The sequence below is a fragment of the Sceloporus occidentalis genome, unplaced genomic scaffold, assembly GCF_023333645.1.
Source record: "Sceloporus occidentalis isolate IW3139 unplaced genomic scaffold, rSceOcc1.0.p SCAF_7, whole genome shotgun sequence".
Classification (NCBI taxonomy): Eukaryota; Metazoa; Chordata; class Lepidosauria; order Squamata; family Phrynosomatidae; genus Sceloporus; species Sceloporus occidentalis.
In genome coordinates, this window is record NW_028316987.1 from 51,277,430 (window position 1) to 51,302,495 (window position 25,066).

The window sequence follows — 25,066 nt, forward strand, 5'->3', positions numbered from 1 at the left end:
ATAGCATTTCTCCCGGTGGATTGGGAAGCAGGGTAAGGCGATCACGCTACATTGAGCTCCAAATGCAGTAAACAGATTACTCCCCCTGCAACCTCCTCCCTGCTCCACATTCATAGACCAACGTGTGAGGAGACTCATTGAACACCATTTTAAACTATTCTTTTTTCTTTTTTCACCTCTGCCTGAGCGCCTGAGCAGCAGATGGGCTTTGCAGTACATTCCTGCATGATCGCCCCCCACAGACAGCCCAGGAAGCGATGGGGGAGGCAAAGGGATTTGGGGAATGGAGGCTCATTCCAGAGGAACTATGGGAAGACACAGAATAGCCTTGGATGCAAAGGGGTTTAGGACGAATAGTGGCTCTTTCTCTCTTCCAAAGGAACTATGGGAAGACACAGAATAGCCTTGGATGCAAAGGGGTTTAGGACGAATAGTGGCTACTTCTCTCTTCCAGAGAGAGTCTGGGGAGACACAGAATAGCCTTGGATGCAGAGGGGTTTAGGAGGAATAGTGGCTACTTCTCTCTTCCAGAAAATAGATTTGAGGGGAATAGAGGCTCCTCCTTCCTTTCCTGGAGGGGAAAAGCACCTAAGCGACAGATTGGCTGTGATGTCAAGTGCTTAAGCATTTGATTGACAGCTGCTTTTTAAAAAAAAGAGGTCCCAGAAGAGCAATGGGAACGAGGAGCAAAATAACTCGCTTCAAATTACCACAGGGAAAATACCAATAGGAATGAAAACAGGGGTAAAAAAAACCTGGGTCTGTTTGCACCCGTTTTTAGTGGGAACAATGGTCCGATTTGAGTCAGAATCTGAGTCACAATCCAAGTCAGAATTGCAGCGAAATAAGCCGCTTTTTTTGCTTAATGGGAATGGGGCCTTAGTTGCAGGTCATGTTGAGCAAACTGTTACAGAAGGAGCCTGAAGGGGTCTCTCCAGTTGTCTGTCTCTGTGTGCTCCATAGCTAGCAGACTGATGCAGTCATAATCTCTCAGCACCCCAAGCTTCAGTGCCTCAGAAACTGATTTATTGTGGCATTGCCTGACTGAAGTGGTAGGTTTTTGAGTGGTAGCCTTGGTAGAAGTAGCTACGAAGACACACGTCTGCTGACAGGAGTTCACCCCTTATTGCTAAAATTATATATTGCATTGTTCCAAAGTATAACAGTTGCACATACAGTCGGCTCCATGTATCCATGGATTCTGCATCCACAACTTGAACATATATATTAATTTCCACAAAGCAATCCTTGATTTTGCCATTTTCCTATGCCATTGTATATAATGGAATGCTGAAAGCTACAGCTCAACAACTTCTGGATGACCACAGTCTAGAACACTGATTCCTAAACATGATTGTCCAGATGTTGTTGGACTTCAACTCCCAGAATCCATGATCATTTGCTATGTTGACTGGGAGTTGAAGTCCAAAATTTGAGGATGCAAATTTGTACAAAATTACTACTGGTGCAGGGTATTCTTCAGCACATGACCCTGATATGTAAATCTCCCACATTAAAAACATGTTTGTCAGATTTCAAGCAAAGTAATCAATTCTGACCAATATGAACATTTCTAGTTAGTCTTTAAAAATGAGAGGAATATTTTTTAATTTTTCAGATAAACAGCATATGTAATACCATCCTTTGGATGGGGCTTGTTTCAGACAAAACATTTATGGATATCAGGATATGTACTGACCTATGGAAATGCACAAGAATTAATCATAGCTCATAAATAGGTACCAAAGAACTGGCTGTATAATTTATTATGAATAATATGATGGATAATAACCGTGTGTTTTTTAAGTTAAAGGATTTTTTTTAAAACTTATTTTTTTTTAATTTCTACTCATATTTGCAGCCCAGTGATAATCTGCCATGTATATTCATCTGTGAAACAGCGGGGTGAACTGCATAGGGTTGTATGATAAACAGTCCAACACATAATACAACATTTATTTTTATGTGATCCCTTCTGGATACAGGGACTAGCATATCCTCAGAGGAACAACCAACTAGGAAGTTTCAATCTAGGCTTATCCATTGAGATCATTAAGAAGTGTTTGCTCCTTTGAAAATGTTGAATCTTATGCCCAAATACCTGTATACCCCAATGTGTGCAGTTCTAAAGTATATATGTTTATTTTTCAACCAACCAACAACATAGATCTTTATTTTATTATTATTATTATTATTATTATTAATAATAATAATAATAATAATATCCCGCCTCCCTACAAAATGCAATCGGGGCAGCTTACAAGATAAAAAATTTCCTTTTATAGAGAAAACCTCTATAACAATTAACCAGGAGCTCTGGCTCATATTGTTCAATAGTGTGTATTTCCAAATAAGTGTATTTATGTTTTCACTCTTATTCTTCAAGGCAGTAATCTTGCTTAGTAGTCTTATATGTATTAACAAAGCCAAACAGAAACCTGTCTCTGGTTTCTAAGCATTGGTCTGTGTTTTCCTTGCTGCTGATTTAAATTCTTGATTTAGATTGTCTTCATTTAAATCAGAATACCCCAATGCAGCATAAAATGTTTCATATGTACTTTGGCAAACAGGTGTGATATAACCCCTGCTCCATGTACTAACTTTCTGAAGATGAAGATCCAGCAAAAGAAAGATCCCTTGCTTATTCTGTTATTGAAATATCTGCTAACAGCAGATCTATTTTATGTAGAACACTATTTCTTTAAATATGTCTAATGAGGTTACCTCTGAACAGGATGTCTTCCATAAAAATAATACAAGATATCCACAGGAGGGTGCTATAGGATAATTTCCCATACTAATGTCACTAAGGTGACATTTCTCAGTGAGGAGGACAGGGTGGGCTCCTACTCCCCTGGTTTGATTTCTCTATGTCAGTTTTATTGTTATTTACTTAATTAATCAGACAATTTTGTGTTTGAAAGAAGCACAAAACCATGTACAGCAAAGCATACAAAATAATTAAAATATAAAATACCACAACAGAACAGCATTCATTTCAGCACATAGCTGCCTGAAATGCTCTTGAGCACCTTAGAGAAAAAGAAGAATACCAGAAATTAGTAACAGTAGAAAGGAACCAAACTGCAAATGGAAGCATTTCAAATTTCAAAGCTGTAGGAAAAACTTTCTTACACAGTGAGGTCATAGCAGCCAAATGTAATAAGAGAAACTAGGCAGACCTTCTTCCTTATAATGAAAGCAAATTTACAGTGAATTCAGATTTCATTATGATTCCTTTAAAGTGTACACTGGATTCACTTGGTTAAAGAAGAAATTGATGCTCAAATTGTGATTTACATTACTGTTGTTCCAAAAAACTGTGTAATGGACAATATTTCCCAATTAACCCTAGCCCCAGAATTGTACTATTGTGTGACTATTGGGTTGTAAGCATCTCCAATGTGTTAGAAATTGTGTGTAATGCTGAATATGATGAAGTATAAAAAACATATCTATAACACAACTGGTTAAAATATCAGAAAGCATAGGCGCAACTATTAGCACATCCTACTCAGAAGTAAGGAAGGATGAGAATTTTGTGTGGTTTTGCTTAGAACTTTCCCAAATTGCCAATTGCAACAGAAAGAATTTGAAATTTTAAGAGTTTTTTTAAAAAGAAAAGAGGACACATTTGCTTATCCCACCACGGGACTTTGAATACTTTGCTCCTAAATGTCTAGATTTTAATCCCCACATATTCAACCAAGTTAAGAATTTTGTTTCCTTGGTTTTTAGAAGTTCCCAAAAATTATAATTTTCATCATAATCATGGCAGAAATAACTCATTTAAAAAACAAACAAACAAACAAACAGCCCTATTTAGAAATAAATAGTTTTTGCCCCACGGTCTAGGAAAGCTTAAATCTGTCTGGATGAATTGGTATGGAGTATTGGCAAGAGAAAGGATTTAAGGGATCATAAAGGGATAAAATATGGAAATTTTGTAATTTGTCATTCTACAGATGCACTGGAAACAGTGAATTGTGTAGACTTGATATAGGAAAGCAAAGGCACTGTTTTTCCTATTTGTGGGAATGTATATATTGATTTATGATTATGCCAGAATGAAAGTCCCATGCATCACTACGCCACACACACACACCTTCTGCTCTCTCTTGTTTCCTTTTCAGGGAAAGAATTGCATTAGTAATGTATTTTGGAGTAACAAATTCAATATAATTAATTTTGAATGAAATATACGAGCTATATTTTAATATGGGAGCTTGGGTTAAACCTTTAAACAGAAAAACAAGACATGAAAACACTGAACAAGGTCATACAGAGATATGGGTTGAGGTATCATCACTAGGACTGGAAAAGGCAGTTATGAAAGAACTAGACAAGATCCTCAAGTGCAAAGATAACACTGAATACTAAAGTTAGAATTGTCCAAACCATTGTATTTCCCATCACCAAGTAGGGATGTGAGAGCCGGATGGCGGACAGAAAAAGAATCAACTCATTTGAGATATGGTGCTGGAGAAGAGTGCTGAGGTATTACTGTAGATGGGCAAAAAGACAGACAAATTGACCCTAGAACAGATAAAGCCCAAATTCTCCTTGGAATTCAGGATGGCTAAATTGATGTTGTCGTACTTTGGACACATCATGAGAAGGAAAAACTTATTAGAAAAGAGTTCTAAATTGGCCGTCCTCAATTCTGTTTCTCTAAATACCACCATTCTTAGGCATCATGGCCAACAAGTCTATCTGGAAGGCACCAGGTTGAGACACACTGGATTGTTTGTATAATTTTATTCTTAGTATTTTATGCAATTGTAGCACTATAATAAAAAATAAAATAAAAATCTAGATAGTAAACAGATTAATTTGATGTTGATAATTGTTCTCAGGAATTGTAGATTCTCGGTTCCATTTCTGAATCTTTGTGCCTTCTTTTCAACATACAACAGAAAATAACACACAATGTTACATAATACTTATGTTAATATGCATTTATTTTACATTTTATTTTATTTTATTTGCATTTTAAACTGTATGTTATTTTCAGTTGTTAATGCAAGACGGTATGTTCTGAACATAATACAATATGTTACATTTGGCCATGAACTACATCCCAAATTTACAGACTATTGTATATATACATTTTTTTTTCTCCTTTTGATTTTGAATCTCAGTTTGGAAGTATGGAGAACAACAGTTTTTCCTTGTTGCTGGTAATGGAAGGGGCAGGGGTGATATTGTATCAATTGTATAATTTAGAGAAAGAGATGTGCTGATGGGAAAAGTGCTGAACAAAAATGTATAAATGCATTCCAGTGATCTTGTTATATGAAAAGGATTGCATCTTATAGCTGATTTCTGAACAGGTTAGTTGAATGAAGCTTTTATGTGCAGTTTTTTGTTTGTATACTCAGATTTAAATCCCATTGAATTATGCGTGATCTTTAAATAATATGAAATAAATGAATGCTCCATATTAAATCCTGACTTGTTTCATATTTAAGAGCAAAATATATGCCCTTTCTTTATAATTCTCAGAGAGGCATTTTTTTTTTAAAAAATGCCTTAACAAATTCATTTAATTACTTAAGTCTAATCTGTATTGCAGAAATAATACAGTATAACACCACTAAATATCTGACAAAACTACAAACCCTCACATGGGTGAGAAGGGAAGTGGATACTGTCTGCATAGATGTCCCTCTAGAGCAGTGGTTCCCAAACTTTGGTTATCCAGATGTTTTAGACTTCAGCTGCCAGGATTCCTGACTGTTGGCTAAGCTGGCTGGGGCTTCTTGGAGTTGAAGTCCAAAACACTTGAAGGAACAAACTTTGGGAGTCACTGCTCTATAGTCTATCGTAACAGACAACAAAAATATATTGTGGGACAAAATGTACGCCTGCAACTCAAACATTGTCATCTTTCTTCTCCTGTCAGATTTTTAACATTTTGCCTGATGAGGAAGGCAGTGAAGTTTTGAAATACTGCATGTTGTATTTTCTTCATTTTGGCTGGTATATATAAATGTATCACTCTTTTGTGGATTTTAGATTTTGTTGTATCTGGTCGTTTATATATCTGTAGTTTGGACAAAAGGTAATTCTACTCCCATAAAAGGGACTCTAGCGTTTCCATCCACCTTCCCATTCCATCTGAAGCCCCCTGTGTGCATATAAGATCTGATTTTCAGGGATGGAAGGAGGGAGCTCTAATGGGAAGGATGTGTGAGGGAAGCTTCATTTCATGATGAGAACACTAACTCAGGTTCTTATGATTCCAACGTTTCTGTACCCCTCTATCTCTATATATGAGAAAGAGTTATTAGGAATGTGAAGAAACCTCACTGTTGTTAAGATTATGGTTGTGACTTTGAGAGATCTTGGCTCTGGTTGAGACAGTAATACCGGTTGGGTGGAGGGTCATGGTTTTAGCAATTTGCACAAAATATGACAACAGAAAAGCCACTTTTGAAAAAGCACAACTTTCTCTGAGACCAAAGAAGAAAATTATCAAGACTTTCCTATTTACTGCACAAGGATGAATCAAGTCAGGATTTACATCCTCTAAGTGATGCTTGTTCATCATCTGTTTATTGCCTTGTCCAAGGACCCATGTAGTAAAGCAGAGTAATGCAGTTAACTGTAATGAATTACTTGTTTTGCAATGGGGGGAAAGTAGCATTCAAAAGTAATATAATTAGTGGGAATGACATTACTCTACATGGTTTTGCTTAATGAGTAGCATATATTCATTATTTCTCCAATTATTTTAAAGACATTTTTAGACATTATTATTTTTATACATTATTATGTATTATATTTTAGACAGGTTTTATGTTGTTTTCTCTTAAAAGTCCATGATATATGAAAGATTGAGTGAATAGCATATGTGTTGCCAGGAGTGGATGGGCTAGAAAGAAGAGAAGAATTGGAGCAAGGGAGTGGCAAAACTTACCTGTATAGGTTAGCTGTATATTGTGCTTTCAGACACCCTTGCCCGTCCTGGCACTTTTGAGGAGTTTGGGCTAGGAATACCGCTATCCACAGTCAAAAGTCCAATTGTGGCAGTTTCATGCATCTGGAAATTGTCACGCTGGGGAAGGCGACTTAAATTTCCTAAAACAATTCATTGGGAGATGCCAACAACAAAATGTGTCACTTGCAGGCAAGCCAAGTGTTATATGCCATTTCCTCTCCTACCCCTACCCTTTCTAAAGTTAACATGAACTGTTAAAATAACCTCAACATGTTTTTTAAATCCCCATCCATTGTTAATGTAAACTGACTCCGATATTCACAATCACTAATCATTAGTGAAATTATTACACCCTTAATTAATATCCCAGTCTCTGTGATTTATCACCAACATATGGATGGCACACAGCTCCATTTTACCCTTTCCTCCATTACCAGGGAAACTGCTGACATTCTAGACTGGTATCTGGAATCAGGAATGGGCTGGGTAAGGGCTATTAAACTGGGTCTTAATCCTGACAAGATTGAAATACTCCTATTCAGGAGACAGCGTTTGGAATGTATTTGAGTTTTAGTACTTCCCTTGAAGAACCAGGTCTGTGATCTTGGGATGATTCAGGACTCTGACTTTGAATAAGGATGTTCATGTAGTGGTTGTAGCCAAGAGTGCTTTGCCAGGTTTAGTATGGTGTGCCAACTACAGCTTGGTCAAACCTTATCTTGACAATACATGATTTATGTTGTACCCTGCCTCGAGCCTTGGGAAGAGGCAGATAAGAAATAAAATGTATTATTATTATTATTATTATTATTATTATTATTATTATTATTACATCAACACACTTTAATTTTACAATTAGATATAATTGTTTCTTGGTGTCCCTAGTTGTGTGTAAACACAAGGATAGGATATAATGTTTTAAAAATAAATAAAAATAAATTTGAAGCACTACGAGTTTTCAGAGTGACTTACAAAGAAGAGTAGCATGGCAATTCCTGCCCTGAGATCCACAGTCTAAAAGACATGACACACAAGGAGGATGGGATGGAAGGAGAGAAACATAAGCTTAGGCACCAGTTCTTAAAACTACAGTTCAATAATGCCCATCTGGGTTGTAGTCTGGCAGTGCCAGAATAATGCTCATTACATTTTGATGAACTTATTGTCATTGTTTTATCCTTGACAGGTGACACTGGTGGAAAAGAGCAATGAGAATGACTACCTTTTGTTGATTCCCAGCAGCATGTCAGGTAGACAAATATGGCTCTTTAACATCTTTCTAAGTTTAGATCTTGTCTATATATTTGTAACATAGAAGTTCAATTGTAGATGCTGAGGCTTTGAGAACACATAAAGTGTTACATGGTTTACATCCAGATCATTTCTTCTAATGCTTCACATATTTGGTGAAACTTGCATTCATTCAAAATAAACAGTACCTTCTTCAAGGGCTAGGATGCAAGGCTGCTTCCAGTGTAATTAAAAAGAAGTTCCATTTAAAGTGTCCATAGTAAAGTACATATTAAATTGGTTTTTGTGGGTTTTTCGGGCTATGTGGCCATGTTCTAGCAGAGTTACTTCCTGACGTTTCGCCAGCATCTGTAGCTGGCATCTTCAGAGAATGTTTGCCTGGAAAGGACTTGGCTATATATATTGTGTGACAAGTCCTTTCCAGGCAAACATTCTCTGAAGATGCCAGCCACAGATGCTGGCGAAACGTCAGGAAGAAACTCTGCTAGAACATGGCCACATAGCTCGAAAACCCACAAAAAACTATGGATGCCAGCCATAAAAGCCTTCGACTTCACATACATATTAAATTGACTGCAGTATTCTAAAAACATTAAATTAAAACACTGTAAAACTCCACACTAATAATAAATAGGAATTTTTTAAAAAAGATAAGGTTCTGGGGGGGCTCCTTGAATGATGAATTGTCTCTGCTCCCCCCCCACACACACACGTTGTGTGTGCTTCACAAAGCTGCTTCAATTTCCATTGTTTGCATTGTCATTGATTCAGAGGAACAGTCAGAGAGAAACTATAGCTAGTATTTAACTATATAGTCCCCAGCTTTTCTTTAGCTAATTAAACATATTGGGAGGGGGAACCCTGTTTCCTAAAGATCACAGTACATTGGAATATTCCTTACCACAACCCTTAAAATTTCTTACCTGTTTTGGCTAGAGGGGGGATTCCATTGGTCCCAATAAGAGTGCTCCCACAAAATGGACATAGGAGGGGGCAGATTTGGGGAAGGTTGAAGCTGGGGAGGGATGGGATAAATCTTGATATTTACAAAAACATTTCCCTTCCATTAATCCCACTTAAATTAATTAAAGTGGGGGGATGTCTGGTTTCATTTGTGGGTACTAGTCCCATCAGCCCAACCCAGCTTGGCCAATGATCTGGGATAAGAACTAGGGTCTCACATCTTTTGGAAGGCTGCATATTCCCCATCCCTAATTGAGGAAACAATTGAGCTATAGCTTTAGACTATACATTAAATGCCACATTTACTTTGTGATGTCATATGTAGCTTGTGATTTGGTTTATTTACCCACTCACTTCAAATAAGACAATGTCTGTATGTGGCATGCCCCTTATTGAAGTGAATGGAGAAGTCCATGGGTGTGCGGTAGTTCTATGTAGAAATCTTGGAATGAGTCAGAATAACCATACAAGAAATCACTGGGGTTGAGGTTCATATCTTTGTAAGAATAATGAGAGAGAACGGAAAGGAAGGAGGGGAAGAGACAGTGTGATTGCAAATGTATCAGAGAATAATTCAAGAGAGCATATCTGACTTGCTTTGCATGAACAAAGGGGTAGAATTCTAGTGGAAGAACAGAGAGGCTCAGTTAACAAAAGACACACTTCACTACTGACTGAAGAGGAGAAGGAAGAAAGCAGGTAGTTGTCACTTTTGAATATGAGAAATAGAACTATACAGATGCAAAGGAATCTTGTAGCACCTTTGAGACTAACCAAAGAAAAAAGCTGGTAGTTAGTCTCAAAGTTCCCTTTGCATACTGATTTTTCAGTTTGCAGTATGCCTTTTCTAGAAACAATGCTGATTTTTTTTCTAACACAACTAAGTTTTTGAATTCTAGAACTATACAGAGATATCTTCATTATTTGTTAAAATCTCCTGAAACCCAAAACAACATCTGACTTTAGAGAAAAATAACTAGTTAACTGAACCAATTTTCCTTCATTGCTGGCATGGCTGTATTAGATTTAGAATTAATTTGGCCTTTAAAGGAAGAATACTGTCTTAAGTGCCCCTACAAATATCCGACCCAAACTGAAAGAATCCCCTTGAGAATTGAACACAACAGTGGTTTGCCAAGATGGTGGCCTTTCTGTCCTGCCTCTTTTAAAAGCAGTACATAATTGTATACTGGCCATTTTGTGATAAGGTTAGCCAATCTTTTTGGAGGGGCTTTGGAGCCATTTGCCAGTTCACATATAAAGGGTGCGTTGGATGGAGGGGTCTAGTCTCTACATGAAAAGGAGTGAAAGGACTGGAGAAAGACCCATTTCTCCTCACCTTATCCTGATGCCCTCCATTGTTTTCTTGAACCTTGTTCTTCCATTGCTTCTCTTATGTTTTCTCTTTTGACTGCAAAGTAAAAAGAAGTTACCATAACTTCTTTGCACCTGTGCAAATTTAGCTTGTTGGTTGACCTAAATGCACCTCTACCCATAAGCCTGATTACATTTGCCTTAGTTGATCTCTATCATTCTGGTGCCCACCCACTTCTGTGCCCTCAGATGCTTGCATATTTCAGTGCTAAAAAAAAAAAGAAGCAAGAAAACACCTTATCACTTTGGGCTACTTCATACCCAAGCCCTTGCGATAGATCAAATATGTGTAAATCAGTCACTTACTCCAACCTTGTGGTTTCTAACAAAGTAATTGTTATGGAGAAGAAATCTAATTTCTTCATCTACAGAACTTGAATTCAGCAGCAGCATGCAAGAACTTTGTAGTTGCTGTTTATCTGTCAAGAAAACGTCTTGTTTTGTCTTTAACTGCAGCAAAAAAAAATCTGCAGTTAATGTACCAGATGTCATTGAGAAACAATCTATTTGTTTTGGAGTATGCTTACTTCCATGTTCTGCAAAACATCAGAACAATGACATCTTTACAAGTTTATAATGTTGTCCAATATATAAATGTTTAAAAAAAACCAAGAAGAAATACCTATAAAGTTTTAAAAGCCTATAACGTTTTAAAAGCTGTATTGTATTTATTTATTTTTTACTTTTTGAATCATCATGTGTCTTTATACTCCGTATTATTTATCTTTAGGTTCTGTTTGTATTAATATATTAATGATACAAATTTATTTACATTCTTTTTATAGATGCAATTACCTTTTTGTTAAGCTGGAAGGTATTACTATAAATTTTTATGTGGGTAATATTCAGTACAGCTATTTATGAGAGAGCAGCATGTTTTGAGGACAGCATTTGTAAAAGACCTTTATTGTCTACTAATTGTTCCAGATTTTATCACGTAAGGTACTTCACTATGAATGTCTCCTAATAAGAATAGTATCATAAATATGTTTTTTTAATTGCTAGATAAATAGAGAAGTCATTGAGTGATACCTTGAGGTTGAGTACTGAGCATCTGCAGAATATAATCTCTAAAATTACCATAGGATGTGTAATCAATTATATATAAATTATATGTATTGCATGAATGAAATGGCATCTTGCATGCCTCATCTTTACTAATTGACTACCTGGGCCTGTTCCAAGTAGAAAATATGGCTAAAGAACCATCAGTGTATTTTTAATTCTAGATATTGATTTAGCCTCAGCAGAAAAATGGAACAAATATGTTTTCAGATTAAACTTCTACTTGCAATTGCCTTGCTTCAGTCATGGAATTTTAGTAGGAAGTCAATGACTTCCAGACAACGTTTTTTCTTGTACTCATCTTGCCTCAAACAGTAAATTCTGTGCAGCAGAACATGTGTGCTGGTGTGCTGTTTGTTACTTTCTGGTGTGCCCCCCTCCCCCACACACACATTTCTTCTGCCTTTTTCTTTTTTTACCAGAAAAAAAAATCTGTTCACAGAGGGAAGATGGAATAATCATATGGTGGTTTTTAATTAGCAGCAAGAGAGCCTTCTGCCTGGAAGCACCCTATTTGTAAGAGCCCTGTGTTTACCCACCACTTCTTCAGTCCTTTTTTATTGGCACAGAAAATCAGTTCAAGAGGGAAAGATAGAATATGTCTCTGGAATGTCTCCATGGCCTTGAATGCCAATAACAGGAGAAGGATGGAGTCTTAAACAAATAAATGTGAGCTGGTTTATTTGCATATAATAGAATGATTCAAAGACATAGCTGTGTTAGTCTGGAAAATCAGTATACAAAGGAATCTTGTGATGCATTTAAGACTAGGTGAAAGAGAGAAGTTGGTAGCATGAGCATTCTGAAACTTGAGGGTGTAGGCTTAAGTCTGTGAAACCTCATGCTACTAACTTCACTCTTTCAGTTAGTCTCAAAGGTGCTGCAAGATCACTTTACATAATACTAGAATTATGTTATTGCTTCTGGACCATTTAGGCCTTGAGTTGGTACACTGATATTCATGTTTTTGTTGTTAACTGTCCTCGAGTTGACCCCAACTCATAGAGACCCTGTGAATGAGACGTCTCCAAGACCTCCTGCCCTCCATCGCTCTACTTAGGTCTTGTTAATTCAGGCCTGTGACATCTTTCTTGAGTCTATCCATCTGGCATGTGGTCTTCCTCTCTTTCTGCTTACCTCTAACTTTCCTAGCATTATTGTCTTTTCTAATGAGTCCTGCCTGATTAAAACGGGCCTTTGCACCGCCCCCATCACGTGCTAGGGGTTGGCCAAGGACGCAGCGTCCATACCGGCCTCACCCGTAGCACGTGACGGGGGTGTCAAAATGGCAGCGCCCAGTACACACGGGCACCACCATTTTGTCGTAACGGCTGTGTAGTGTCCAAATGGCGTGGCACGGCCGTTACATCTTGGCATCGCTGAAGGGCGCTTGTGGCACCCTTTCAGTGGCGCCAAAAGGAGCTCCGTTTCAGAGCTCCTTCCTGCGCGTATCACTGGCGCAGCCTTTAAATGACCACGCCAGTGATACAGAGATACTGCAATACAGCGATACAGATACCTTTCCCCGCCACTGTCAGGTGTCCTTGGGGCATGAAGCCCCAAGGACACCCTTTTCTAGGCTGCGGGGAAGCAGCGTTTTGCCGCTTCCCCAAAGCATGGAAAAGCGGTGGATCAGGGCCTCTGGGGTTGCCACTGTGGCCACTGAGGCCTCGATCCGTCAGGGAAAGGGGTGGGTGCAGGCCGCCCCAAAGGGGTGGTCTGTATCCCACCTTGGTTTCCAGGGATATGGCAGGAGCAATTTGTCTTTTTGGATATCCACAGTATCGGCAGCACTCTTCTCCAGCACTACATCTCCAATAATTTGATTTTCTTCTTATCCACTTTCTTCATTGTCCAACTCTCACATCCATACATGGTAATGGAGAATATAGTGGCTTGGACAATTCTGACTTTAGTGCTCAATTGTATATCTTTACTCTTTAAGATCTTGTCTAGTTCTTTCATAGGTCCCCTTCCCATTCCTAGTCTTCTCCTGATTTCTTGACTGTGGTCTTCACTCTGAACAATGTTTGATGCAAGGTAGGGGAACTCTTTTACTATTTCAATTTCTTCATGGTCCAGGTTGAATTTATGTAGCTCCTCTGTGGTCATTATTTTTGTTTTTGTTATGTTCACCACTGAACATGCCTTTGCACTTTCTTCTTAGTAATTGTTCCAAGTCCCTGATGTTTTCACCTGGTAGTATGGTGTCATCCACATATCTTAGATTGTTGATGTTTCTTCCTCCTATCTTCACTCCTCCTTCTTCTCACTTTAAATCTGCTCTTTATATGATATTTTCTGCATACAAGTTGATATTCATAGCTCAGGAAAAACTACTTTACAGCTATCCTTCCCCTTCAGTTTTATTCATTGTTTCAGGTTGAACATATTTTAGTCTTCTTCTGTTCAGCTAAAAGCTTCAATACAACCACTTTAAAAACTACCCGAGGTTCATATGCATGCAGAATTAGATTCCTCCCACCATGCCTTCCCCCAAAGAAGTGAAAGCCTAAAGACTGAAATGTTAATGTGGATTCTGATGGCGTGAGGTTGGAAAACGAAGACCACTCTTTCCTTTTTCTATCCACTGTTTTGTGTGTGTCTGTGTCGTTGTCTTTTTGTGGGTTTTTTGGTGTGGGTTGTTTGGGGGGGTTTGGCTAGGGCCAGAGAGAGTACTTGTTGCCTAGCAACTAGTAAGTGTTTCCTTTCCTGGAACTGGCAAAACAAACAGATGGAGTTGAAATTCAATGGTCATGATAATAACTCACCCAGAAGGCATTTCAGCTATCTGAGGCATTTGTTGCCTTGTTCACCCTCTGACTCCCCCTTTCATCTTTGCTGGCCTGTAGAAGGGACATAAGTTGCATCTGACAGCTGGCCACATGGTGCTCTCTTCCTGAAGCAACTAATAAACACAGATGCCCTGCTAACCTCAATGCAATTGGAAAGTTCTTACGTGTTAAGAGTCTGAGAGTCTAAACTGCTAGATCTGTCATCTGTTGGAATATGGCGGTGGAACAATGGCATTTATTTTCTTTCTTAAGAGATTTATTTTGTGAACCCCTTTTTAATAATAAATGGAGCCATAGATTCATAGAGTTGGAAGAGTTTAATGGGCCATGGTGTCCAGTCCCATCCTCATTACAGGATCTCCAGCTAAAATGTCTCCAACAGATAGCTGTCCAGCTGCTTTTTGGAGATGCCTAGAGAAGGAGACCCACCACCACCTCTTACTGTCAAGAAGTTTCTTCTAATATTCAGTCAAAACCTACAACCTACTCTCCTGTAATTTCAGACCATTAGATATGGTCCTACCCTCTGGGACAGCAGCAAACAAGCCTACCTGTTGAAGTATTTAAAGGATGTAATCATGTCATTCCTCAATTTACGTTTCACCAAGTTGAACATGCTCAGCTCCTTCGACATTTCCTTATATGTTTTTTTCTCCGTAACTCTTATCATCCTCAATGATCTTCTCTTAACCTGTTCCAGCTTGTCTGTGGGTATATCTACACTGCAGAATTAAAGCAGTTTAACACCACTTTACCTGACATGCCTCTACCCTACACAATCCTGGGATCTGTAGTTTGCTGAGGCACCAAACTGGACATCCAGCATGGCATAGTGATTTGAGTGTTGGACTATGACACTGGAGATTAGGGTTTGATTTCCTGCTTAGACATGAAACCCACTTGGGCAAGTCACATACTCTCAACCTGCTGGGAAGGCGGTGACAAAACCTCCTCTGAACGAATCTTGTCAAGAAAACTCAGTAGATTGAGTAAATGCAGTAGATTCAAAATTATTTGCAGAATGTTAAAGCAGTCTTTTCTACCTCTCTTTAGTGTTTTGTTTTCCACTTCCGAAGCTCCTGTAAAAAGACTTTGTACTTGGCGATGGAAAGAGAAGACAATCTTGAAAATTAAAATAATTGTTGTATTTTAACAAAATAAAGAAAAAAAAAGAAAGCTCTGTGACAGGGTTGCCAGAAGATGGAATTGACTTGAAGGCACACAATAAGAATGAGGCACCATTGCTCTCTGACAGACCAGGCTGAATACGTCACCAGACTACAAATCCCTGGATTCCACAGGATGGAACCATGACAGGGGTATCAAACTGGTTTATTTCTTCAGTGTGGAAATGCTGTATTTCCATCTTAAAATAAGGCACCCAGAAGTGAACAGAGTATTCCAGGGTGGGCCTAACCACTTCAGATTATAGTGGAACTATTACTTCCCTCAGCTTAAAAACTATGCCTCTATTAACGCTCTAAAGTAGCATTTGCCTTTTTTTGCATCAGATTCAGAATGTTGTAAAGCTTATGATCAACAATACTCCCAAGGTCCTTTTTGCATGCAGTACTGCTGAGTCGTGTCTTCCCCCATCCTATACCTGTGCATTTGATTTTTGTGGCCTAAATGTAGAATTTTGCATTTGTCTCTATTTAATTTCATTTTATTAATTCCAACCCAATTTTCTCATTTATCTTTATGTCCTTTTGAATGCTGTTCCTGTCTTCCAATGTTTTGGCCATTCCCCCCAGTTTTGTGTCATCCAGAAACTTGATCATGATTCCCTCCACCTTATCATCTAAAGTAATTGATAAAAATATTAAAGAATAATGGCCCTAGGACAGAAACATGAGGCACTTCACTCAAGACCTCCTTCCAGTTTGAAGCATGATGATTCTTTGAGCACAGTTTTCCAACCTGTTTTGAATCCATCTGACAGTGTTCCTATTTATTTCACATTTAATCAGTTTACTAATCAAAACATTATGATGGACCTTATAAAATTTGTTCCTGAAATCCAGATAAATGACATTCACAGCATTCCCACCATCTAGTAAACTAGTAACTTGACTAGAAAAAAGAATATTTTAGCAGGATTTATTTTTGACAAACCATGTTGGCTCCAGTAGATTACTGCATTGCCATCAAGATATTTGCAGACAGGCTCCTGTATAGTCAATTCTAGTATTTTTCTTGATATTGTGGTTAGGCTGACTGGTCTAGTTTCTTGGATTTTTTTTTCTTTTTGCCTTTTTTGAATAGAGGGACAATGTTTGCCATTCTCCGGGTCTTTGGCATCCCTTTTGGTATCTCTGTTCTCCAAGATTTCTCAGACATGATGGCAAGTGGTTCAGAAAGTACATCAGCAATTTTCTTCACTACTTTGGGATGCAATTTGTCTGGCCCTGCAGATCTGAGCTTGTTGGGTAATTCCTGACTAACTCTCTGTCAATCTTGCTTTGAAACTTAGATCCCTTGCCAAGGCCACAGTTCTCTTTTTTTTTTTTTTAACAAATTGTAGGTAGTGGATAATTCTGCCTTTTCATTGTGATCCCCACTATTACCTTGATCATTCTCTTGCCTCAAATGTATCTGAAAAAAACCCTTTTTCTTGCTCTTTGCTTGCCTAGCCAGCCTTAGCACATTTTGACCTTTAGCTTTCCTTATACTATTCCTGCACACTTGGGCCACACATCTGTAATCTATGAGAGATAAAGGAAAAGGCAAATCTGAACTATTAATTAAGTTGAAGGGGGAAGGTTTGTAGACACCTCTCATAATGGGATGTTGGGTTGCTGCATTGTGCACAGCTGAGCAAACTGAGGAGTGGATAAGAGATTAAGGGTTTTGATGAACTCTATGGTGATCCTCTCACTATGGGCAAATTTTAACATGCAAAGGAGTGTGTCTCTGCAAGAGGAAATCCACATCAGTTGTTGTGGGCAACATGGACATTGTGCAGACATTCATTAGTTCTTTGTATTTGGTGTCTTCCTTGTTAACTGAAGATTAACTTGAAGCTATTTCCACAAGCAGTGCAAAATGGAGTGAATCAGAGAGGGTAATATCTACAATTAAACTGGCCTTTTCAGAAAAAATTGGTCTCTATCTGTATTGTTTACAATGGGATGGGCAATTATAAGCTTCTAGAGATTGACAGACTACAAGTCCCAAAATACCTAGCAAGCATGACCAATGGGGCAGAATGCTTGCAGTTGCTGTCCCAAAATATTTGCAGGTGCACAGTGGCTTGCACACAGCCTCTGTCTCTTTTGACATGGCCTTGGTAGCTGATTCCTGCCCTCTCCAAGCTAGGATGGGGCCTTGGAGGCCTCTCCCAAAGACGGGATATCATTTTAAGATCCTAGAAGCTCCACTCCTTAATAAATAGGATTTTCCCAATATAACCAACACATCACAACTATAAATGTATAATTATGAACATGCACATGCATGCCCTCCAACTGTAGATTTAGGCAAAATCAAACTGCTGCAGCCTCTTCTAATTTGTCTGTTCTTCTTCATTAATAATATTTTTCATCTTTACCACACTCCAATGTGGCTTGGCTACCTGTATCCCAGCTTTCATCTGTCAAATGATAGAGGGTATATACGGGCATGTTTATAATTACACATTTATAGTTGTGAGGTGTTGGTTATATTGGAGAAACCCCATTTATAAAGGAATGGATGTCCCATCTTCAGGAAAGGTCTCCAAGACCCCAACCTAGCTTGGACAGGGCAGGTAACAGCTGGGTAGGCAAGTGATGGAGTGGGAGAGGATGGACAGAGGGAGGACAGGGTAAGCCAGCACCACCCAGCAGCCCTTTCTGTGTCTGGCCAGGTGGTGGCCAGGGAGCGGGAGTAGGTGAGATAGGAAGTGGGAGGTGCAGGGGCTCTCATACCCCTGCTGGCTTCACTGCCACCCAGCTCTCTCCTCTGGAGGGAACCATGGTGGAAGCAAAGGAAAAGGGGCTTTGCCGCTGCTTGGCTCACTCCTCAAGAGCCAGTTGTGGCGGTGATGGAGGGACAAGTGCACATCTTCCATCCTCTCCCACTGCTGTACTTGCCAGGCTGCCCACCTGGCAGCCCTGAGCAGGCAGCAGGTGGGTGGCCAAGTGGGGAAGGCAAGGGAGGCTGCCACTGCCCCCTGGCAGCCCCCACCCACCATGTGTCACCAAGCTTGGTCATACCACTAAAGTAAGGTCAGAACAACGTGGGAGAATGGGAGGAGGAGAAAAACTCTGGAACATATTACAGTAATACTGTAGCAGGTTAACAAATGGGATAACAGAGAATTAAATGGGACTATCGCTGAGAAATATGAATAAATGGAAGGTATATACATGAAGATGGCAAACTCCGTCTCCTTAAATAAACTTATTTACGCTAGAGAGTAAAGTTATTTCCTAGTCCTGTCCATCAGTGGCAGAAACATTTTCATTGTAACTGAAAATAAAATACATGGAGAAGAGTATGCAGAGATGTCTGCATCAGCAATGAGTTGCACCATATGGAGATTTGGAAGTTAACTTCTGTGTGCAGACCAGAGAGGAGACCTCCTCTTTCAGCCCCAGCATCATAGCCTCAACTCCATTCAGCTCTGTCATATGGCTGGGCTTATTCCAGCAGGTTTGTGCAGAATTGCAGAGCCCACAAACTGTGTTACAGGTAGGCACAAACTGCCTGCTTCTTTCCCCATTTCAAGCTTGACACAGATGGACCTCCAATAAATTCTGGCATTCAAATAAAAATATATACAGTATGCCCTTGCAATACGTGGGGAATACGTTCACGTATGCTGGAGTCCCGTTGAGTTGAATGCTGGTGTGTGCCATTTTGCCCCTTGCCCCTCGCCGTCCGCTTAAGCTTAAAACTGTGTATGGTGAGGGTGCATATGCCAAGGGTGCACTGTACCTGTTGAATTTTGTTCTCTTTCAAATGTCTTTATTTGCTGCTCAACTCTAGAATTGTGAAAATATATTAATCAGCAAACTTGATATGTCTGTCAGTTATTTTAAAAAAGTTTGCTTTGGGGATCAAAGATTTCTTCACATTATAACATGATTAACCTTCATGTATTGCAGAAAGGGGCACAAAAAAGAAGCAGTGCCAAACCTCAGAAGATAAATTCACAGCCAAGAAAATTGTTGTGTATGTGTGTGTTTCTCTTTGTGTGTATTAAAAGAGCATGAAGGTTTTGTAAAGTCATGCTTTTTTATAACACACACATTTGCAGAATTACACTCTGACAATAACAAAAATCAAGACTAAAAGCCCTTGAAATCTTTGGAGATTATTGGCTACAGTCCTCTCACCACTTATCTGGGAGTAAATTCCGTTGTACTTAATGGGAATTAGTTCTGAGTAGACATATATATCATTTCATTATAAAAGAAAAATACATCTTTTGAATGTAAAGGCTTTTAAAAGTCTACATGTCTAACTTCCATTTGAAGTTGGAAAAATAAAAACATCAAAAGAATACTGTATATGAACTTTTTGTTATATGCTTCTCCTTATGCATAGTGAATATACATTGTTGTTCTTCTCCCTTTTCTAACATATCAGAGTTTGATAGTACAACCATGTTGTTTTGCTGTCACCATTTGTTTCAGACAGACAGATAGATGGGATTAAGGATGGGATAGTACCTGCAACCAGGAGTTGTAAAGGTTATCTTCGGGGAACTGTGGTCCTAGTCACATTATGAAAATAATCCAGAATGAATCCAAGTTGAATCCTTGTTGTTCACACACATCCTGGATGCACTCAATACACTTTTGGTGGGGGGGGGGGGGGCTGGCAAAACCCCCACTTAACCTGGGATATTTGATACTAGGTTTTTTTCTGACGTGTCCTGAAAGATCTGCATTGATCTGCATTGTCGGCAGTGTGAATAAGCTTCTGAATCAATTTGGATCACTCTGTATTGTTCAAAAGAAGGGAGGTGGTTCCATTTTATCCTGAAATGATGACATGTGTGAATAACACAGGGGTTAACAAGACTCAAAGAGATTGGTGAACCCAAAACAAAATGGGTACAACAAACCCGATATGCATCAGTACAGCGATCTGCATCTCTTCAGCAGTACGTATGAATGCCCCCGTGTTAGCTTTGCTAATATCTGCCTGTAAGGGTATCTATACTACACTTCTATAGCAGTTTGATACTCATTTCACTCTTGTGGATGAATCCAGTAGAATTCTGGGGCTACAGTTTAGTGAGGAACCTAGAATTTTGTCCTGAAGGGATCTACTGCACTTCCCTGAGCCATGATACCAGAGCTCCTAGCCAAGAATTCCAATTCACCAAACTACAGATCTCAGGATTCTATAGTTTGTGGGTTTCAGACAATTAAAATGGTATCAAAATGCAGTGTGGATACATTCTATGTATATCTTCCCATTATCAGTTTTAAAATGTGTCAGGTTCATAAGTCTTTGGCAAAAGAACTTGGTGTCCTAAGATATTTTGGCCTATTAGACATGTCAGATCTTTGGGTTTCCATGACTAGCTACTGACAACTTTTTCTAGTATTGTACTAATGGTTTCCCCCACATATGCACATTCATGTGCAGTCAATATGTTCCTTTGCCATATTTTGCTTTCAGGTTCAAGAATCTTTAAGACACTGCCAACAGTATCCCAGTACCGCATTCACACTTACTAGTATTACTATAGATTCTCGGTCTCAGGTCAGATCCTTTGATTAAAATACCCATTGTGCTTGGAAGGCAACCTGTTTTTCAAATGCAAGTATTAGTTCACTCTTTCCATTTCCATTCTCCAAAAGCTAGTGGAGTTGTTATGGTATTTTTATGTTGCATGCAAATGTTAAGTGTACATAGGAAAGGGCTAAAGAACAATAGGAGTTGCATTTTAAATTATTTTCATATAAAAAGTTGCTAATAAATGCACAAACACATTTGTAAGGAGTAGGTAGGTACAAGGGCTTTTAAAGAACATAGTAAATGTGGCTAGAGGGCAATATGATCCAAGACAGTGCTGTGCAAAAGTTCATTAGAAACTATTCGTAGTCTAATCAGATATTTTCTTGAGGCACTTCTGCAACTTTATGTATTATTGACAAAATCAGATTGGAGTAAGATTGCAACTGCTGGTAATTTTTCTTTTGTTCACTGCTGTAGATTGGTTCTATTGATGACAACTGAAAATATCCAGAGTATAAATAACCTGTCTTAAAAGTTAAATATCAAATTTAAATATCATCCTTGGTGACAGGTGGGAAATGGTTAATTAACACTGTGTGACACCCGAGTATAAGATGGGGATAAATAGGTGAGATCAACACATGTTTATTACCCTGTTTTATAAATCTCTGTTTTAGGACTAGACGTGTTGGTTAGCATTACTCATGCCATTTTGCACATAGGCAAAGAATCCATTCAAATCTCACTAAAGTATGACTAGACTGATATTTGTTCAAGTAATAGGCATAGTTTATTCAAGTTCTGTGCAAATCCTCATGCGGTATTTCAGTGGCATTTTAGAAGAACATCACGTATGACTAATAAAACCATCTGCATCAGATTTTCCTGACTGGAAACTGCCAGAAATATTTCCTTCAGGAACCTGTTAAGTTGCATCTACACTGAAAGTTAGATGCTTATAATTAACTAGTGAATATTTTGTGTGTAAACTTAAAATGGCTGTGTGCCTACAGTGCTATTGTTATATTTTCTTCTTTTTCTCTATCAGTGTCTAAGGAAATGCAATCATGTAAAAGCTCTGTGATGACATTGCTACTGTCTGCTACGTGCATAAGGCCAGCAGGGTTAAAACTCCTAAGGTAGGAGTGGCACCTGATTCTACCCTGAGGCCACAAAGCTAAGCAGAGAGAAGCAGTAGTAGAAGGACCGGAACTACTAAGCATGCCCACATAAGAATGTTAGCCTTAGGTAACAGGGTGTCCCTCAGGTCAGCCTACAATAAGAGCAAAGTCAAACAAGGCTGAATCCTTGATGTTTTGTGTTTTAAGCATCTGAAAATTGTTCATGACCAGCTTCGACCCAGAAGACCTCAAATGATCATATGAGCAAGGCAATAAATTGGTGGTAACCTGCCCGAGCCCCATGTTCTAGATGTAGCTCTGGTGAAAGTTGCATCTAGTAGCTCTCCCTGTGTACATTAGACCTAACTAACTGCCTTTGCTGGATTTAATAGAAGGGAAATTGATATATTTAACTGCACTGAATGGAAGCTGACCATGGTGGCTGAAAGTATATGGCTGAAAACCTCTACATCGTACCGGTGCACTCAGGTGGCGATGCATGTGAATTCCACCCGATCAAGAGAAATGGGGAAACACTTACTTTCCAGAACTCCACAGCTAAGCAAGATCTTGGCAATGCCAACAGCTTGTCAACCAGTGTTTGTCAAGTCTCCAGAACATGGCCTTCCATGCTGGGATGGGCTGGTGCACTTTCCTGACAGGAAATATAAATGGAATATCATAGACATAGCAGAGAACCATTTCTCTAAGAAAAGGTACTGTGAAAATAACAATATGCTGAGGATTGGACACCAACCTACACAGTTTCTACATGCTTCAACAGCATGGACTAGCTCAGTTTTCCTGCCAGGCCATACAGATATGACCATTCAAGGCATTTCAAATGCTGAGGAGTACCAAATCCAAGAAACAAAATGTAAAGGTAATTAGAATGCTATAGAAAGAACAGTAAATGATTATACAAAGTTCAGTATGTATGTAATTTAGTCAAGCCAAAAATAGAAAATTGTGTGATATTAATAATACCTTTTGTCATTGTTTCTATTATTTTAAGCAATCATTCATTTTATTTTATTTTACTATTTGTTGCATTGTTTAGAGTGCATATGTCTTCAGTTGCATTTATTTCTATGGTAATTTATTTTTCCATTGAGAAACAAAACGTTAAGCTGAAAGACACTCAAAAGTGCTTATGTAAAAGCACTAAATGGGATCATATCATTTACCAGCATCATCAGTGTCCTATTTAATTAGTTCTTTTTCCTGTTGGATTTATGCTATTATTGATTCATTTATTGTTTGGACTTTAATATAATGAATAATAATCATAACTGAAATGGCAGGAGTATTATGTGTTCTGTTCCTGTCCAGCTGAAAGCAATTCAGTCTGAAAGCAGATGTAATTACCTTCTTTGGAAAGCAGAAGTCTTTTGTTTTTTTAATTGATATTCCTATTTTATTTTGTTTAGAATTCGTCATCTATTTAGAATTAATATTTGTGCCTTTTAAAAAAAGTCTGCGTGTCTTGCTTTGAGAGGAGGGGCCAGAAGTTGTTTTCTTCTTCTTAAATCCTTGCGTCACATTGGGAGGAAAGATTATCGTGTCACAAAGGCTATCACCTCATGAAAAAGTTAAACTGGTCTAAGTACCTGATTTCTTCAGATTTGGTAGCCCTTTACCTCAGAAGTCCTCCCTGCTAACAGATGTCAGGTGTTGATCGCTTTAACATCTTAGTAAGGACTGTCTGAAGGTTCCAGACAATTCCAAGGCTCCTGTTTATTTAGATTACAATTATCCATTTGGTTTCATTGCTAAATGTATGAAAACATCTTACCTCAAAGGAGACGAATAAAAGAGTTGTCAAGTGATGAGCACTCTAATCAGCTAATATCGATTAAACATGGTTGGAAACATGTGGACCGAATGGGTTTGGTGGCCTTAGGCATGGGGGCCTTGTTATTCCATTTATTAACATAACTGGCTGGGGCTGGCTTTAGGAAATGACATAAAAAGTCTAATTCGGAAATGAGGCAGTGTGCTTACATTAACATAATGTGTTCCCGTTTCTTCTGTCATTTATATTCAGTGTAAATTATCAATGAAAAAAAAATTCATGAGTGTCACTTCTGAGAAATGGAACATTAATGAAAGTAATGCATTATTTATCTATTTGTCAGGTCATCTGTTTTAAAAGTCATAGTCTGTTGTCCTTGGTGATAACCAACATCTTGTTTTGAAGCACACTGCTAGCCATACATCCATTTTATTTCAGTGGAACCTCTATGTATGACATGGGTTATTTTAGAGAAGTAATTAGGATAAAAATGTACAGTTGCCATTCATCTTCATTAGTCTAAAGTGACTGGTGGATTTTCCTCGAGATAATATGACCTTCCTGCCTTTTAAAAGGTGTGATAATGAGAGAACGGTTGGACATTTGGCATCTTATGTCATAGTAGTAGGAATTGCATTTACTGAAGTTCACTATTGTTGAAAACAGAGTTTGCAAATTTTTACCCTTTTTGACTATTACTTCCAGAATTCCCCCCCAAAGTATATGTTGCAGTTCAAGTAGTAATTTTTCCAAGCTCTGGTAGAAAACCACAAGACAACAACAAATGGATTCATATGTCTTAAATGCTGCAAAATAATTACATTCTTTCAGATTCTTTTTATTTCTTTTATACTGTTATTAATTATCTGTATGTAACTGGAAAACTGGAACTAGACAATTTATTTGGCAGGCTACTGACTATATGAATATCATATCCAGGTAGGTCTGTTTCTAGTGAGATGTGTGGCGTCTCTTCCTTTTTATAATGTTTAGTAACACTGCCTATGTATTTCATTTGTGTAAAATTTAAGTATGTTTTCCATGGGATACCTTATGACACTGAATATAACTTCATCCTGGG

General features: G+C 38.4%; 1 protein-coding gene across 4 annotated transcripts in view; it reads left to right on the forward strand.

Annotated features, from left to right (window-relative positions):
* THRB (thyroid hormone receptor beta) overlaps window positions 1-25,066 on the forward strand; it is a 215,223-nt gene that overhangs the window by 131,053 nt on the left and 59,104 nt on the right. For 2 of the 4 annotated variants that reach the window (XM_089532930.1, XM_089532932.1), the window contains exon 4: window positions 8,130-8,193. The exons of 1 other annotated variant lie outside the window; for it this stretch is intronic. In XM_089532930.1, coding sequence (XP_089389056.1) covers window positions 8,187-8,193 — 7 coding nt within the window. In that variant the 5' untranslated portion in view covers window positions 8,130-8,186. Of the gene's footprint in view, window positions 1-8,129; window positions 8,194-22,554; window positions 23,074-25,066 lie in introns of those variants that run through there. One more of the 4 variants, XM_089532929.1, reaches the window with a different exon arrangement.